The sequence below is a fragment of the Girardinichthys multiradiatus genome, chromosome X (assembly GCF_021462225.1).
Source record: "Girardinichthys multiradiatus isolate DD_20200921_A chromosome X, DD_fGirMul_XY1, whole genome shotgun sequence".
Classification (NCBI taxonomy): Eukaryota; Metazoa; Chordata; class Actinopteri; order Cyprinodontiformes; family Goodeidae; genus Girardinichthys; species Girardinichthys multiradiatus.
In genome coordinates, this window is record NC_061817.1 from 27525586 (window position 1) to 27543454 (window position 17869).

The 17869-nt window shown below is 40.4% G+C and overlaps 1 protein-coding gene across 2 annotated transcripts in view; it reads left to right on the top strand.

The window, feature by feature from the left end:
- Window positions 1-17869, top strand: part of LOC124862459 (cAMP-specific 3',5'-cyclic phosphodiesterase 4A-like) — a 52844-nt gene that overhangs the window by 22157 nt on the left and 12818 nt on the right. The window contains exons 1-5 of one of the 2 annotated variants that reach the window (XM_047356378.1): window positions 9192-9860; window positions 11476-11661; window positions 12807-12843; window positions 12999-13069; window positions 13818-13867. In XM_047356378.1, the coding sequence (XP_047212334.1) occupies window positions 9664-9860; window positions 11476-11661; window positions 12807-12843; window positions 12999-13069; window positions 13818-13867 (541 nt within the window). In that variant the 5' untranslated portion in view covers window positions 9192-9663. Of the gene's footprint in view, window positions 1-9191; window positions 9861-11475; window positions 11662-12806; window positions 12844-12998; window positions 13070-13817; window positions 13868-17869 lie in introns of those variants that run through there. The other variant, XM_047356377.1, reaches the window with a different exon arrangement.

Genomic DNA, 17869 nt, shown 5'->3' on the forward strand with positions numbered 1-17869 from the left:
AAAGGCATGGCTGTGGCTGTGCTTTCAGTGTGTAGAGGTCAAAGCTCATTACCTTGCCCAGTGTATCCCATGAACTAAATCCCTTTCCTGTGGCATTTGTCTGGTGTATGATAGCAGCCAATCCCTCTGGGTTCTTCCTGAAAGGCATGTGTTTTGCATTTTCACAGCCTATGTCCAGCTCTGTTTGGCAGACCAAAGCAAGGTTGGTTATCCTGTGGGCAGGATAATCTGCTGTAATCTATCACTCTGTGATCTGGCCGCAGCACAACGAGGGGCTGGACGAGTGGGAGAGGCCATGGGTGGGACAGCTGGGGGCCTCACAAGGGAGGGTGGAATGAGGTCATGGCCGTGACGCTGGGAAAACACTAGTTTACACTAACCACATTACCAGATATGTGCAGAATAAATATGTGCGAAAGAGTTAATTCATCGTGAGATTTAAATTTTTTCACGTACAGTCCAGTTTTACAGTAACAAGAGGATCTCTTTGCGACACTGGTGACTTACAGTGAGAGCGTGGGGGAAGGGGCTGAAGTGGATCTAATTTTTCATCAGAGTTAGCAATATTTTCTTCTATTAGCTGAGACAATTTGAGTGACTCATCTGAGGTTTTAATCAAACTGGGTGAAGGAAGAGGCTTTATATCTTCCAAACAATGCTTACAGAGGAGTTTTTGAAAAAGGAGGGGAGTGTTTCTTAACCCTCATAAGTTTAATGAACATTAGGCAGCTGGGTCAAGTCACAGGACTTAATTTCATGTTTGCTATGAGATATTTTTGATTTCAATAACAAGCCCTATTTTTTGGAAAGCAAATTCAGTTTCACTAGCCAAACTTGGGATTGACAACTGCCAGACCCTTAGAATTAAGAAATTAACTATATAGAACCTGTCTGACAACATGAGGTAGGCTTAAAGATCTCAAAATGCATCTCATCTTGCCACAATCTAAATTAAATTTAACAACAGATAAGAAAGAATATTATCAATATCTATTAATCTGGAAAGGGTTATAAAGCAGTTTGGGACTTCAGTGAATCACAGTGAGAGACATCAGTGATAAATCTTCCCAGGAGAAGCTAGCCTATCAAAATTACTTCAAGAGCACATCAACAACTCCTCCAGGAGGTCACAAAAATGAAAGCACTGCCTACTTCACCCTCCTCAGATAAGGTCAGTGTACATGATTCAACAATAAGAAAGAAATTCGACAAAATGACATCCATGGGACAGCTGCAAGGGGAAAATCATTGCTGAGCAAAAACCACCACAGAAGCTCTTCTCACATTTGACAAAAAATATCTTAATGAAGACTTTGGGGAAAAAATTTCTGTGGACTGATGAGACAAAAGTGGAATTTTTTTGTCCATTTTAGGTTGTTCATGCAATGTGTGCTGGGAAGTATTGCTAAAAGGATGGCTGTGTAACACATAATCTGATGCGCTTAATGAGCGTTCAGCAGCCAGGGCAACATAAGTCACAAGAGTCAAATTCATGGTTATTATAAGATGTTTTGAATTTTGATAACAAGACAATTGTTCTCGCAGCATAAGTGGTGATAAAAGATTAATAGATTCCAATAAATTCTGGGATTTTAGAGCAGCTGCTGACCAACTTATCACAGTCTCATTAGCAGTCTTCCCACGGCTCTGTCCAACTGTTTACTTCCGTTCTTTTTGTGCCATGTTTTTCCTTCTCCCCATGCATGTCAAAGCATTATTTCATCCACGCTCTGTGAGGCCATGGTGGCCAGATGCCTTCTCTTTACCCATGTGGAGAGGCGCCAGCATTCCCCTTAGAGCTTCTGCTCTGTGTGCATCCTACTGTAAATGTTGGCATTAAAATGTAAGCAGGCGCGAGCGTGGCTCTGTCTCCTGTGTGTGCCCAAGAAGCACAAAGGGGAAGCTGAGGCAAGTGGACACGGCAAGCCCGATTTGGACGTGTCATTTGAGATGTGTCAGTTATTGGTGTGCTGCCCTGAAAGCGTCCCCTAGCTTACAGCAACGCATAATAAAAATGTACTAATGTACTCTAAAGTCGTGCAGATGACTGGAGCATGGCAACAGAGTACAGCTGTGATTATATGGTCAACTTATAAAAGGAGCGTACTTTCCCAATTTGCAAGTCCTCTCTCCTCTTCGCTTCCCCTGCCCTCAGTGCCTCCCCCACAGTGGTAGCAATCAGCCAGGTGCTAAATGCCAGGGTGAGGCATAGCTCATGGGAGGGTGGGGGCTGAAATTGCACGTGGAAATAAGCATCTGTGCTTGCTTGGCAGTGTAGGAAGCGGGGGAAGGAAATAACTGTCATTCTGCACTGAGACTTACACTATGGATTCTGTGTGTGTTTGTTCTGTGGGAAAAACCATAGGATGGGCTCAGGCAGGTTAATCATTAACTTAGTGAACTGAGAGGATTGACAGAAAAGAAAACAGCAGGTTGGGACTTGGTGTCCATTTTTATATATAGTTAAGTGAAAGAGGGCTGGCTCATTCCTTTAAAGGGACCTGATTAGCAGCAGCGAACAGGGAGAGGCAGAGGCAGGAGAGCTGACACCAGCCAGACGGTTGGGAATTAGCTGATCTGGTGGCCCTGCCCTTGCCAGGGGCTTCTCATTGCTGGTAGTTAATGAATAATCAATGGCAAGAAAGGGTCAGTGGAGGGGATGTATGTAAATCTCCTCTACACTCTCATATAGACTTAATGGTTTAATTTAACTAATCGCTATATTGACTCAGGGCTCCAAAGCCCTTTGAAGCCTGCTGTATTAATGACATGGAATCAGGCTCCCGCTTTTGTTGCAGAAATGTGTGCTGAGAGGAGACTAAATGAGCAGCCGCTGCTGTTGTCGCTGCTGCTGCACAGTCCAATTTTCCCTGGCTTATTCTGCATATAAGAACTCTGTGTGAGAAAATACACAGGGGTAATTTAATAATCAAACTAAATTCTACCTCCATAGAAGGCACCCTCAGCCAAGACATAATACACCGTGATGTAACAGTGTTAGCGCACATGCAGTAAATGAACTTTACATTTTCCGAGTCAGTGGCTGCATCTCTCAGTCATGCAAAAGAAGCCATATTATCCATTATCACAAAGCTGTCTCTAGTGTGCGTCAGAGATGCATTTCAGGTAGCATGGCAACATGGGAGACGGCAGCTTTGAAAGTGTTTTTCTTCAACCAGAAAGAGACAGTTTGTTATCTTTCACAAGAAGTCTGTCTATTGGCATAAAATTTCACATCCCTGTGAAACTTGTAAATATCTTGTCATTGTCCATGGCAATACACTCCAGGGAAATTTATATATTGAAATCAACCTATGGAGAGTGCATCTGCCTCGCAAAAATATTCACAGCGCTTGAACCATTTCACATTTAAACCTGTCATAATGTATTTTACTGGTATTATATGTGATCAACACACACAAACAAGTAGTTGTGTGGTAGAAGTAAAAATATACATGTTTTTCAACATTTGTTTGAAAAGGGAGGCATGCATTTGTGTTCAGCTACCTTTACTGTCATACCCGTGAATAAAATCCAGTCCACCAGTAATTTAACACAGCTAATTTGTGAAGGCCTCAGAAGTTTGTTAGAGAACATTGGTGAACAAACAGCATCTTGAAGACAAAGAAGCACATCAGATAGGGCATGGGTAAAGTTGTGGAAAAGTTAAAAGCAGGATTAGGGTGCAAAACAGTATCCCAAGCTTTTAACATCACACAAAGCACCCTTCAACTCCTAATCTAAAAAAATTAAAGAGTATGGCACAACGGTAAATCTGACAGGTTTGACAAGAAGAGCATTATTCAAAGAAGCAACCAAGAGACCCATGGTAACTCTGGAGAAGCTGCAGAGATCCAGAGCTCTGGTTCAAGAAGCTGTTTAATCATGCATTCCGTTAATCATTTATAGAGCACATTTTAAAGCAAAATCTATTTAAACTGATAGTTCTACAAGCAAATTAGAAACAATGCAGCACAATATGACAGGCATAGTCCTAGGCAGATTTAACTTGAACTGGAAGGCTGTTCTAGACCTTTAGAGATGCAACCAAAAAGTATCTGTCCTGTTTGGGATTTAGCTTGGAACTAGGAATGTGTAAAAAAAAAGTTGGTTTGACAGTCTAAATGTTGTGGCAAGTGTTAATGAATAAAGGATCTGTAAGGTTGCTGTGATAAAAAACAATGCAAAAGACTTGAAACTGGGGTAGGGGTTCACCTTCCCTACAGGACAGCTACCATAAACTTACAGCCAAAGCGACAGGGGAATGGTTTAGATCAAACCATATTCAAGTGCAAGCCTTGAAGAATGCTATTCACAGAAACTCTTTGTACTTTTTTTATTGCACTGGTGGTTCTCACACAAATTGTGCCCTGGGTGATCCTCTCCTTCTGCAAATCCCTAGCCAACTGAAAAGCAAGAAATGATCTGAGATTTTGGGAAAGGACACAATGCATTGCAGGCCTGCAAAAAGCATGCAGCAAGCAGGGGATGCCTACTCAGCACAACGCCAACTCCCCACTGACGGCACATGCATAAAAGTTATAGAAAACCTGACAGACAAGCAATATTTTATTATCTGGTGCTCATGTATCTCTACTGCCATCCTGACTTAAAGCTATAATCGCTGCAGAGAAGGGTTTTTCATAATTTTCCTTCCTTTTCTTACATTTATGTGCTAGTTTGTGTTGGTGTATTCCATAAAACCCTAATACAATAGTTTGAGGTTTGTGGTTTTACCATGACAAAATGTGAAACAGTGCTTTTGCAAGGCATTGTATGTGTGAGTTCATGCATTAACACTGTAGAGTTGTGGGCGCACCTCTGAGAAACACTGAGGAATGTTTTTGCCACAGTATTTCTGTGTGTGCGCATACAGGGGTGTGCATGAGTCATTTTCAGAGGTTTCATGAGTTAACATTGAACGGGGACTCTGTATTTAGCAGCAGATAGAATAATTGTCTCTTTATTAACTCTCCAGGGATTACAATAGTAACTGTCGACTGAATCAGAATTCTTGACATTTTTTAAGTCTGTTATTGAAAGACATTGTTCAATCAGACTTTGTGTAAGGCCCATTTTATCTTTGACTTTCCAAGATGAGCTCCATCGTCCATCCTCAGTGTGTCATATACTGGTCCTTCTCAAAATATTAGCATATTGTGATAAAGTTCATTATTTTCCATAATGTCATGATGAAAATTTAACATTCATATATTTTAGATTCATTGCACACTAACTGAAATATTTCAGGTCTTTTATTGTCTTAATACGGATGATTTTGGCATACAGCTCATGAAAACCCAAAATTCCTATCTCACAAAATTAGCATATTTCATCCGACCAATAAAAGAAAAGTGTTTTTAATACAAAAAACGTCAACCTTCAAATAATCATGTACAGTTATGCACTCAATACTTGGTCGGGAATCCTTTTGCAGAAATGACTGCTTCAATGCGGCGTGGCATGGAGGCAATCAGCCTGTGGCACTGCTGAGGTCTTATGGAGGCCCAGGATGCTTCGATAGCGGCCTTTAGCTCATCCAGAGTGTTGGGTCTTGAGTCTCTCAACGTTCTCTTCACAATATCCCACAGATTCTCTATGGGGTTCAGGTCAGGAGAGTTGGCAGGCCAATTGAGCACAGTGATACCATGGTCAGTAAACCATTTACCAGTGGTTTTGGCACTGTGAGCAGGTGCCAGGTCGTGCTGAAAAATGAAATCTTCATCTCCATAAATCTTTTCAGCAGATGGAAGCATGAAGTGCTCCAAAATCTCCTGATAGCTAGCTGCATTGACCCTGCCCTTGATAAAACACAGTGGACCAACACCAGCAGCTGACACGGCACCCCAGACCATCACTGACTGTGGGTACTTGACACTGGACTTCTGGCATTTTGGCATTTCCTTCTCCCCAGTCTTCCTCCAGACTCTGGCACCTTGATTTCCGAATGACATGCAGAATTTGCTTTCATCCGAAAAAAGTACTTTGGACCACTGAGCAACAGTCCAGTGCTGCTTCTCTGTAGCCCAGGTCAGGCGCTTCTGCTGCTGTTTCTGGTTCAAAAGTGGCTTGACCTGGGGAATGCGGCACCTGTAGCCCATTTCCTGCACACGCCTGTGCACGGTGGCTCTGGATGTTTCTACTCCAGACTCAGTCCACTGCTTCCGCAGGTCCCCCGAGGTCTGGAATCAGCCCTTCTCCACAATCTTCCTCAGGGTCCGGTCACCTCTTCTCGTTGTGCAGCGTTTTCTGCAACACTTTTTCCTTCCCACAGACTTCCCACTGAGGTGCCTTGATACAGCACTCTGGGAACAGCCTATTCATTCAGAAATTTCTTTCTGTGTCTTACCCTCTTGCTTGAGGGTGTCAATAGTGGCCTTCTGGACAGCAGTCAGGTCGGCAGTCTTACCCATGATTGGGGTTTTGAGTGATGAACCAGGCTGGGAGTTTTAAAGGCCTCAGGAATCCTTTGCAGGTGTTTAGAGTTAACTCGTTGATTCAGATGATTAGGTTCATAGATTGTTTAGAGACCCTTTTAATAATATGCTAATTTTGTGAGATAGGAATTTTGGGTTTTCATGAGCTGTATGCCAAAATCATCCGTATTAAGACAATAAAAGACCTGAAATATTTCAGTTAGTGTGCAATGAATCTAAAATATATAAATGTTAAATTTTCATCATGACATTATGGAAAATAATGAACTTTATCACAATATGCTAATATTTTGGGAAGGACCTGTAAGCAAACACTGGTTACCCCCACCAAGAGAAAAAGACTCAAAAGCAAAGGTGAACTCCTGAATGTGCAAGGCAGGAGGAACGGAGGAACAGCTTGACAACGCATCTTATCTTCGCTGGGTTTCTTACTGTGCTCATGCTTTATGCTGCTTGCTGAGAGGTAGAATTCCTGCAGCAGGTTTTTTTCTGCTGGAAAAACTGTACGAAAAGAAAAAAACAGACACTTCTCACAAGACATCTCATTTGTGCTCTCATCTAGTTTGTGCAGAGTGTATGAAGATGTGCACAGCCAAGGGACACTAACAAAAATAACAAACAAACACAGGCACAGTTTAAAATGTCTAATCTGTATTCCAAACACAAAGCAAATGTTTAGGCCTGCAACCGACAAAAAATTTATATTTGTATAGAGTTTTCCACCCAGATGGACAGGTATTCACAATTAGATGTACAAATGAATCAGCAAGGATTTTAATCGACTTTTATCTTGAACTCATCTGAAGCCTTTTAGGAATATCCCTAACATCTAATGCTGCATGAGAATTTTTCACATTTATAACAATTAATTTGCAAATTCAAATAATGCTGTTTCATTTCCACAAAGTAATTACAATGTGCTGAGTTGAAAATATTCCTCTGGAGTTTGAATCATTTCTACAGTAACCCTATCTATTATTTCTGAGACATTCTTACACAACCTACCACTTTTTTGTTCTCTTCTTAAAGGAAATTGCCTCACTCACCAACATGCTGTTTCAAAATGTCATTCTAGTAGCTTATCAGGTTAATCAGGTTACTGCAGATGTATTAATCAATCCCAGCTTTTATAAAAGCAATAAATTACATCTCAAGAAAGTGAGCAGCCAGTAAACTTTGCACGTACAGTGGTCAAGTAGCTGTAAGGCTTTTTTTTTTCTTAGTACTGCTGCAGCAAAATGTTTTTTGGATTGTTTTTTTATATACATACATATTTTTTATTTGGCAAGACAGTGCCATGAAAGTATTTGCTTTTTTGTTCACAAATTTGTATATTAGACATAGATCAATTCAAGTGAAACAAATGAGGAATTTTCAATTCATGATTTTGTTTAATAAAAAAAACTGATCCAGCAACAGGATAGGTACTGGGCAAAAATGGCAGCCACGTGAGAGGTCCAAAGTGAAAACCACTGCACCCTGCACTAAAGGATTTCATGGAAAATATTCTAGAGAAACAAACATGGAACCTTTCAGAAGATGTGCATCCTGTTACATTTGGTGTAAAACTAACTCGTTATTTCAGGAAGAAAAAAATCATCATGCTTACAGTCAAACGTGGTGGTGGTGTAATGGTCTGGGCCTGCTTTGTTTCTTCAAGAACTGATCAGCTTGTCATAATTGGTAGAAGCATTAATTGTGCTCTCTAGCAGAAAATCCTGTAAGACAATGTCTGGCCAGTTTGTGACCTCAAATGTTGTAGAACAAGGCTCTGATCCAAAGCAAATCAGCTTGTGAACCTTTGAAAAGGTACGAAAATCCCAAATAAAGGGTTTGTAATTACCTTAAACAGGTTGTTCATGCTTGACGACCCTAAGCGTGTGGCTGAATTAAAACACTTCTACAAAAAGAGTGGGCCAAAATTTCAGACGTATTGCCTGTTAATGCAAAAACTTGATAGCAGTTGTAATTGGCCCAATCAGCTCTTAGATTCATTATTTCTTTACATAGGGGCAGATTGGTTTGGATACCTTTATCCCCTTAATAAATGAAGTCATTTGAAAACTGTATTTTGCATTTATTCAGGTCATCTTTGTCTGATATTAAAATTTGTCTAATGATCTGGAACATTCTAAGTGCAACAGTAAAAACAAAGCAGAAGAACTCTTAGAGGAAGTGAACACTCTTTCACAGAACTGTATGAATCAAAAAAAAAATCCAGCTAGAGACTTTTAACCATTTATCCCCACGGTGTCATCAGTGCATTACTTGTGATTGTTCTAATGCACCATTTATGAGTGCTGTTTCAAGGTCTAAACGCCACAAACAGAGAACATTTAGGAGGCAGCGTGTCTGTTCTCATCTAAAGGCCAAATAAATGCTGTAGGTGAACAAGGCTGTTGATGTCAAAATACAAAAATGTTTTGGGGACAAATCTTGCACGCTTTTTAGTCGAGCATGTAAACATTTACACAGGGGTATGAGTCAACTCATTTTCCCCCAGAATTTTTTCTCCTCCTCTTTGGTTGTTTGTATATTCACTTCAAATCGTCGTTACACAGGCTTTGCATGCTTCTCAGTTCTAGCGCCTGTGGTCTGTTTCTCTTACTGATCAGCCTTCCTGTTGCAGCAGAGGACCTGTCAGTTGTGAGATAAGCATAGTGAGAGCACATGCTTTGCAGAAGGGAGTTTGGGGGAGGAGAAAAGCTAAAACACAACAGAGGGCAAAAGGCTGTCTTGTTCAGAAAATTAACAGATTATCACAAGTTGTGTTCGGAACACAGGCGTCTTGGGAGTTTTGAGGTTGAAAACTACATAGGACTGGATAAGTCATGGGATAGCTATCAGTTCCAGCTGCAGCGGGAGCACTTGGAGTCTGTCTGAGTTTGAAGTAATCAAAGTTTGAGTAAGTTTAATGGGCCTGAGGATCACAGAGAAGGGATATGTATGTTGATGAACTTTGCCTCCTCTGGTATCACACGCGCGGGATAGCAGGACTGAAGGGAGGACTGGGCTTTGTTGTTGAATCTTGCTGTGGAACTTGGACAGTTTGCAGCACGTACAACTAGTGCTGCAGTCATTCCTGCCTGATACGCCTGTGCGCAGTAAAGAAGTGGATGCGTGGGAGAGAGGCAGCCATACAGGGAGTGAGACAGCCCTTTGTAAGTGGAGGGTTGGGGGAGTTTTCTTTAGATGGTCAGCCCCAGCAGGGCCAGAGCTGGCAGAAATGACTCAGAGGAAACTGGCGCGACAGCTGCGGTTGTGGGAGAGTTCTGAGAGTCCACCTCATGCCCCCTCAGTTCTCACCTCACCTGTGTCACCAGATGATCAATCACGTGGACACGGGCGGTGTGCTCTGTTTCGCCGCTTGAAACTGAACCGCAGCATTCAGGAGCACAGATGCTCGTCTCATCGTATATGCAGGTACAGTTGTGCACCAAGGCACTTATTTTTAATGTGTCCCAGTTTTTACATGAAAGTGATTACCCTGATCTTTGTGATCTTCTGCTTTAGTTTGGCTTGAAGTGATGCAAACATTAGTGAAATGTGAATATTTTAGACTGGATTTTTAAAATTCAGAATGCCTTCAGACAGAAAAAAATAAATGGAGGATTAGCACTTGTATCTTACAGAAGGTCCCCCCGGCAGACACTTTTGATGTGTTTTTCATTACAGGGGAAAACTTGTTTAATGATAACTTGATCTGTTACCATGTTTATGGAGCCCTGTGGGATGAAGGAGTGGCTCCTAATTGGCCAATTTACAAGTATGAATTCTAAAAATATCAGGCTGGGTTTTAGAAATCAAACTGAAAGGCGCTCAAAGCCTTATTTGCTTTAATAGCTTCTCAAGTTTAGGTGAAGTGAGGAGATGAGTAAATGCTGTAACAGCCCAGCAACACCCTTACTCATTCATCCATGTCATTATAACATTGAGACAAACAAAAACAAAAAAATCAAATATAAGGAATTTGTTTTAATTTAAATTGAATTCCAGATGAAGAAAAAATGATATTTTAAACATTTGGTCAGATGACTTGATTTCTGTCTGCACTGTGCTGCTCAATGAACACAAGGTTTATTTCTGAGCTGCAAGATCCCATCTCTATTTAGATTTCTGAAAAGAAAAGTGGTCTGAAGGATTTTTTTGAGGCCTGGTTTCAGGGTAAAAGAGATGTGTAATTTAAAATGCGTGGCATTCCTTGTTTATATATTTGAGCTTTAGTGTGAATGGAGATTGCCTTAAGTTTTGTCTCCCAAACTTAAAAAAGAAGAAAGAACTGGCTTTAAAAGTTTTATTCTCTGAAACTGATGTTTGTCCTGTTTCTAATGCTGATGAGAATGTCTCTAAAAGGGAGCTTTAAAATATGAAGTACATGCCATGTTCAAATAAAGCAATTCAATGCAGAGCTCTTTATCTGTGGAATAGCATGATCCTATTGGTAGGATGTTAACTTGCATCATCTACAATGCATGCATTTGGATTCACTCCTGCATACAAAGGATAAAAAACTGGGATTCCAATCAGAGGAAAATATATTCTTAGCCTTACTTGAGATTAAAAGTCTACAGGCAACCTTGTATGTGCAAGTATTCTCAATCAGTCAGTAGTTTATTTCAGACCTTTGGGCTCTGAAAGAGATCTCAACCCTCATCAAACTCCCAATCATTCACATCCTCCAAGAAGCAGGTTTAGCTACAGAGAAATGGCAGTTATTATTGCTCAGTTTGCTGACTAACGTGATTCCTCCTGAAAAATGACTTGTCAGTAAAGTGCAATTGTCAGAGCAGCCCCATGGCAATCTGCCAGTACCACGTTAGCGCAGACTAGCAATGATATTCATGGTTTCAACTCCTGTCTGCAATTTTATCTTTAAGAAAACGACAAGCACAGCAGGCTGCATAGCTGATGTTTGGGCATTCAGGGTTCCCTAAATACTATTTACTGTCACTACGTGATAAGAAGTAGCAAAACCTAAACCTTTTATGTGTATCACATGTAAAACCAAGTTTCCTTCCTGTCTTCTCTAATCCCTCAGTTTCGATTCAGAAAATGGCCCCTCACCAGGCCGCAGTCCCATGGATTCGCAGGCGAATCCTGGGTTGGTGCTCCACCCTTCTTTTCCCCAGAGCCAACGTAGGGAATCCTTCCTGTACCGCTCGGACTCAGACTACGACACATCTCCCAAAACCATGTCCCGCAACTCCTCCATCAACAGTGAGGGGTAAGAGTAAAATCATTCCTCAGTGTATAAACACACACACACACACACACACACACACACACACACACACACACATACAGTTCAAAAATGTAACCTAACATCTATTCATTCTGAATTCATTATTCATTGCTAAAAAGGTTGGCTCTTCACAGATTGCTGTAATGGAAAATTGAGCGAAAGGAAAAAGTGCAGTAGTAAAAGAAACACAACATCCAAGATTTTGAAACAAAGTTTATTCAAGAGTTTGGGGGGAAATTCACAAGGTAGACTGTGGCTAGTCAGAGCTTCAAGAGCCACCACACACGTTTTCTGGACATGGGCTAGAGCTGTCACTTATCCTGTGTTGAGCTACTCCCGAACCAAAGAAACTATAAGATCCATCTGAGCTAAGCTAAGAAGAAAAATACCCAGACTGTTATTCAGTGGTTCAAATTCCTCTTGTCAGACTAAAGTAAATTTTATTTTCATTTGGAAATCAAAGTCCCAGAGTCTGGAGAAAGTGGAGAGGCACAGAATCCAAGTTGTGTGAGGTCTGATGGAATAGGGTGCCTTGTCATCTATGTTTTGTCAAGTTCAAAATTAGCACAGCTGTCTACCAAGAAGTTTTAGAGCTCCCTGTGTTTTGTCTGCTGACAAGCTTTATAGAGATAGTGGAGATAACATGGAATTTGCCCACTCAACCAAAAGTGCCGACACCTTCTGTGATGACCATGGTATCACTCTGCTTGATTGACCAGCAATTTGGCCTGACCTGAACCCCACAGAGAATCTATGAAGTATTATCAAGAAGATGAGAAACACCAGACCCAAAAATTGCAGAAGACCCAAAGGCCGCAGTCAAACAACCTGGTCTCCGTTAACTAGGTCGCTCGCCTCCATGCCAAGAAGCAATGATTCACCCATTCAAGTAGCCCTGACTAAACATTTATAATATATACTTCCCAGTACATGGACATATGTCTTAGCTGCCCCACATTTCTGTATTAAAACTTATTTTGTGCAGAATGATTCTATAAATGCGTTTCACTAATTGAACTCTAATTTATTCAGCTACACCTGTGTATAAACACTAATATGAGTGAGCACCACAGCGGCCCCAAACACTCACATTTATCTCATTCTCTACTCTCCTTTTTGTCCGTCAGACACACCGAAGACATGATTGTTACCCCCTTTGCTCAGGTATGTTCACTTGTATTTATATGCTTATTTTCTACAGTGTTGCTAAAAACGGTGGAAAAATAGAACTGTGAACTTATCCCCCCTGTCAATTCTGCTCCTTCTCTCCCCTCCTCTTCTTCCTTCTTTCCCTCCTACGCTGTCCATCCATCCCCCAGGTGTTGGCCAGCCTACGAACTGTAAGAAGCAACTTCACCATCCTCGCCAATGTCACAACACCCACTAACAAGTCAGTATCATGCTGTCGAACACCCCTTCCCCACACTTGTGCTCGTCACGACTGCCTGCTTAGTTTGTAGTTGTTGTGCATATGCAAATTACTTAATTCCCTCGCTTCCGTTTGGAAACACTTTACCCATCATGATTAACTGGTTTATGAGTCTCAGACAATGCTCAGGCAAAATTGTATCTGCATCATTTGGCATTTTTCCAGTTAACTGACTGAGGGCTGAGTGCACAGAGCTGTGTGCCTCAGATGTATGTCCGTAACTCTTTGCCCAGACGATGGAAACTAAAATTATTCTCTCTTCTAAAGCAGTAGACAGAGGGAGCTCGAGCTGGCAGGCTTTTAGCACCACGTCAATATGATATATAGAGCAATGTAGCACAGAATCATCAGCATCTTTAATTACACTGTGCTGCACATTGAAAAGCCTCTCAAAGAACACATTTATAAAAGAATGAAGGCAAGAGTCAGGGTTTGTCATTGAATAGTTTAATTGCAATTTAAAAATATACATAAAAGCTGTGATGTTCAGGATTAGTACTGCTTTGGATGATTTAGATATAGACAATAAGCTATCTTTTTGTCATAAGTCTTTGAACATTAGGGATATCAAAACAAATATTTCCATCTTTTGTCTCTTAAAAGCCCTTTGTTGCCTGATACTATAATGTTGATAGTAATGTATTGTTACGCCACAAGGGGGCAGCAATGTTTTATTCATTCTCTTATATTACCATGTGTTCGTTCACAGGAGGTCACCAGTGACAAGCCAACCCACTGTTCCCCAAGCTACACTCTCTGGTATGCTGTCAGCTAATTAAGACGTATAGTCCAAGGGGTTTTCTTTTAACAACACACTAAGGCTCCACACTCCAAAAAAACATAATGTTGGATCCGTCATACAACACTGTCTGCATCACTGAAAACACATTTTAGAACAATAACAACAACAATAAGAAGAAGAATAATAAGAATAATACTATGTTAGATTCTAAAATACATCTGAATGTTTTCTAAATGTTTTATTAAAAATTACAACACCCTTTCAGTCAGTTTTTTATTTATGATTTGTTTTGTTTCTGAGTAAAACAGAATTTTGTGATCTAATACTTATATTTAGCAAGACATTAAAGATTTAACTTTTAATACTTGAGCAGTAAATGTGATAAACAGATCAATATTTATTTCTTTATTCAATTATTTCTATTTTGGGAAAATCTTGTAAACTCGAGCAGGTGGTAATGAGAAATGTCAACAGCCATCAGATTGTTCAGATCAAATTTTTTATGAGTTATCCGGCATGAAATTGTTAAGAAATTCAAAGATATGTGAATTTAAAATCTATGCTACAATGCCATTCTTGCAGGGTTAAAAACATCTCAAGTGACCCTCCATTTTAACATTCCAATTTTGCCAATGTCAGAATTAGAAAGCATTTATGCTGCACATTGTAAATAATTGTTTATGCTGATTTAAAGCTGATTTAAAGGCCTGACAGCCGACATATAAAGACTGTTTTCAGAAAGATAATAAGTATCTTTAAGTCTTAGAAGTGTTGTTGTGTGTTATGAAACCATGCAAATGGCTACCCTCGCCTTACCTTTAAGTGTTACCCTAAATATACACATCATTTGCACGATTTTTTGTTTTCATTGTGAGCTTTTATTGATTTATTAAAGCTGTTCATTTCCCACAGTAAAAGGAGTATACAGTGCACAACTTAAATCATCATTTTATACACTGCTCAAACACATAAAAGGAACACTTTGAGAACACATCAGATATCAAATTGGTAAAATAAAATCATGCTGGATATCAAAACGGATGTGGAATAGGTAATGTGGTAATAAAACAATTATGCCACGTCATTTAATGAAAAAGATCAACTTACAGAGGGCTTAATCCGAAGTCACCAAGATATTGAAACTGAAAAACTGAGGCTGCAGGCTAGTCCAATTTGCTGAAATGTCATTGCAGCAACTCAAAACGGTACTCAGTAGTTTGTTTGGCCCTTACATGCTTGTGTGCATGCCTGGCAACGCTGAGGCATGCTCCTTTTGAGATAATGGAGCGTGGTGACCAGTCAATGGTATCAATTCCTTCATCCTCCAGGAACTGCCTGCATTCTCTTGTTATATGAGGCCGGGCATTATCATGCACCTGGAGGAACCCAGGACCCACTGCACCAGCAGAGGGTCTAACAATGGGTCTATGGATTTCATCCAGATACCTAATGGCAGTCAGGGCGCCATCATGTATCTTGCACAGGTCTGTGCATCCCTTCATGGAGATGACTCCCCAGACACTGATCCACCACCAAATCGATCATGCTGAACAATGTTGCAGGCAGCATAACTTTCACTGCAGCTTCTCCAGACCCTTTCATGTCTATCACATGAGCTCAGAGTGAACCTGCTCTCACCTATGCAAAGAACAGGGTGCCAGTGCTGAACCAATTCCAGTGTTCGCTGGCAGAAGTCAGTCGAGCTCCAGAGTGCCAGGCAGCGTTCACAAGGCTTACTAGAGGACATTGGGCCTTCAGGTCACCCCCATGAAGTCTGTTCTCATGGTTTGGTCAGAGACAGTCACACCTGTGGCCTGCTGGAGGTCACTTTGTAGGGATCTGGGAGTAGTCGTTGAGTTCCTCCTTGTACAGAGGAGCAGACACCGGTAATGCTGATGGTTTGAGGACCTCTTACAGCCCTGACCAGCTCTCCTGGGAAAACTGCCTATCTCCTGAGATCTTTTCCATGTTCTTGAGACTGTGACACTGCAAACCTTCGGTGTAATGATACGCAGTGATGTGCCATCCTGGTGGAGTTGGACTATCTGTGCTGTTCTCTAGGGTCCAGGTATCGCCTCATGCTACCAGTAGTGACACTGACCCTGATCAAATGCAAAGCTACTGAAAAGCAGTCAAAAACATTTGGAGGGAAGAATGTCAGTGGCCTCCACCTGCCAAACCATTCCAGTTTTATGGGTTGTCTCAATGTTTCCCCTTAAGTGCACCTGTTGTTAATTTCATTAACACCAAAACAGCTAGCACTGATTATGAACCGTTTCTACTACTTAACTGACCAGATCGATATTCCAGAAGTTTAACTGACTTGGTATTATACTTTGCTTAAAAGGTCTTTCTTTCTTTTTTTAGCTGTGTAATAGCCAGTTTCACCTCAATGACATCAACATGCTTCTGGCACAATTGTGGCTGGATATCTGAACACCTGCTTTGGCGGAATTGGTAGTTTGTTAAAATTGCTTGGCTGGTACAGACCTGACATTTAGTCTATACACTTTCAACAGGATTCAGAATCTTCTTATTAATGTTTATTTCAAAGCCAGTTCTGATGTTTGTTTGGGACCTTTTCCATGTTGGAACATCTAATGGTGTCCATGTTTCAGATAACTCACTTTGGATTTGATGTTTACTGGCACAGACCTGACTTTTAAGTATAACCCACAAATTTTATTTAGGGTTGGGGTTAGTGCTTTGGAAAGACCATTCCAGAGGCTTCATTTAGCCTGCTTTATTTATTACAAAACCGTCAATTTTTTGGAATACATTTTGGTGCGTTTGGTATTGTCTTGTTTTGAGCTGAAAATTAGGAATTTGGAGGTATTCCTCCTGTTACATTTTTCCATCCAGCTTATCCAATGCATCAATAAAGCTGGCACTGAAACAAGCCCATAGCAGAATGCTATTTCAGCCATGCTTAACAGTTTTTTTCACGTATGCTTCTTGTCATTGTAGTCAAATACCTACATTTTATCTCTTTCCTCTAGTGCCTCTTTTCTCCAAAAGGCATTTGGCTTGGAAACAGTGACAATGGTGTTCCACCAGTGGTGTTTGATAAGACTGAGCCAATTTCCTTCTGTGTACTTATGTGCAATTACTTGATCGGATGATCTTAGAATCTGAAATTGTTTAGAAATGGCTCCAGAAGACATTTTCATCTTGTGTAAATCCACAGTTCTGCTTCTTAGATCTTGACACAGTTTTTTGCTCTCAAAGTTGTTAAAACTAACAAACAACTGATGACAGAGAAGAGAAACTATCAGCTAAACTCCATCATGACCAGATGTTAGGCCACGGTGTTGTCTAATTAGAAGACATTCAGGAGTTGTTAAGCATTGCCTGCAGAAAGATTTCGGTGATTTCATGTATGTATGTGAAACAAGCAAATGTATCTTTTATATATGTGTGTATATTAATATATGCATAGATAAATCTGATTCTATATATTTTTGAGCCTGTGTGGATTAGAGAAAAATAAGTATAAACTCATGCACCTAATTCTTGTTTTTACATTGAACTTGCTTGTTGTGTTATTCTTGTATCAGGGAAAAGAACAAATAAATCAATGGGAGCCTGGTATATATTTGACATGTATGCCAGTGACGAGTGTGTGTAATCCCCTGAACTATAGGTGTGACAACTGATACATTTAGTCACAATTCAGTGATGCAGACGTTTGTTTTTAAACTCACAATTTAACACAGAGAATGGCCTCTTTGTATCAATGAAAAAAATTTGATTACAAGCATAAACAACTGATTAAACTGTTTATAAGGAAAAGCTGGGTGAGACTCACTGGAGTAAAATTCACAGGAGTAATATATTAAGTTAATAAGTTGAAATATATCTGAACTAAAGTTTGCTGTGGTTTTCTGGTGTTTAGAAATATATGGTTTATTTAAACATGTTTTACTACAAACAGTAGAAGATAAGTATGGATTTCTTTGAAACAGATTTTCAAAGTAACACAACATCAGAGGCCCTACACTTCAGCTCCTAAACTTTAA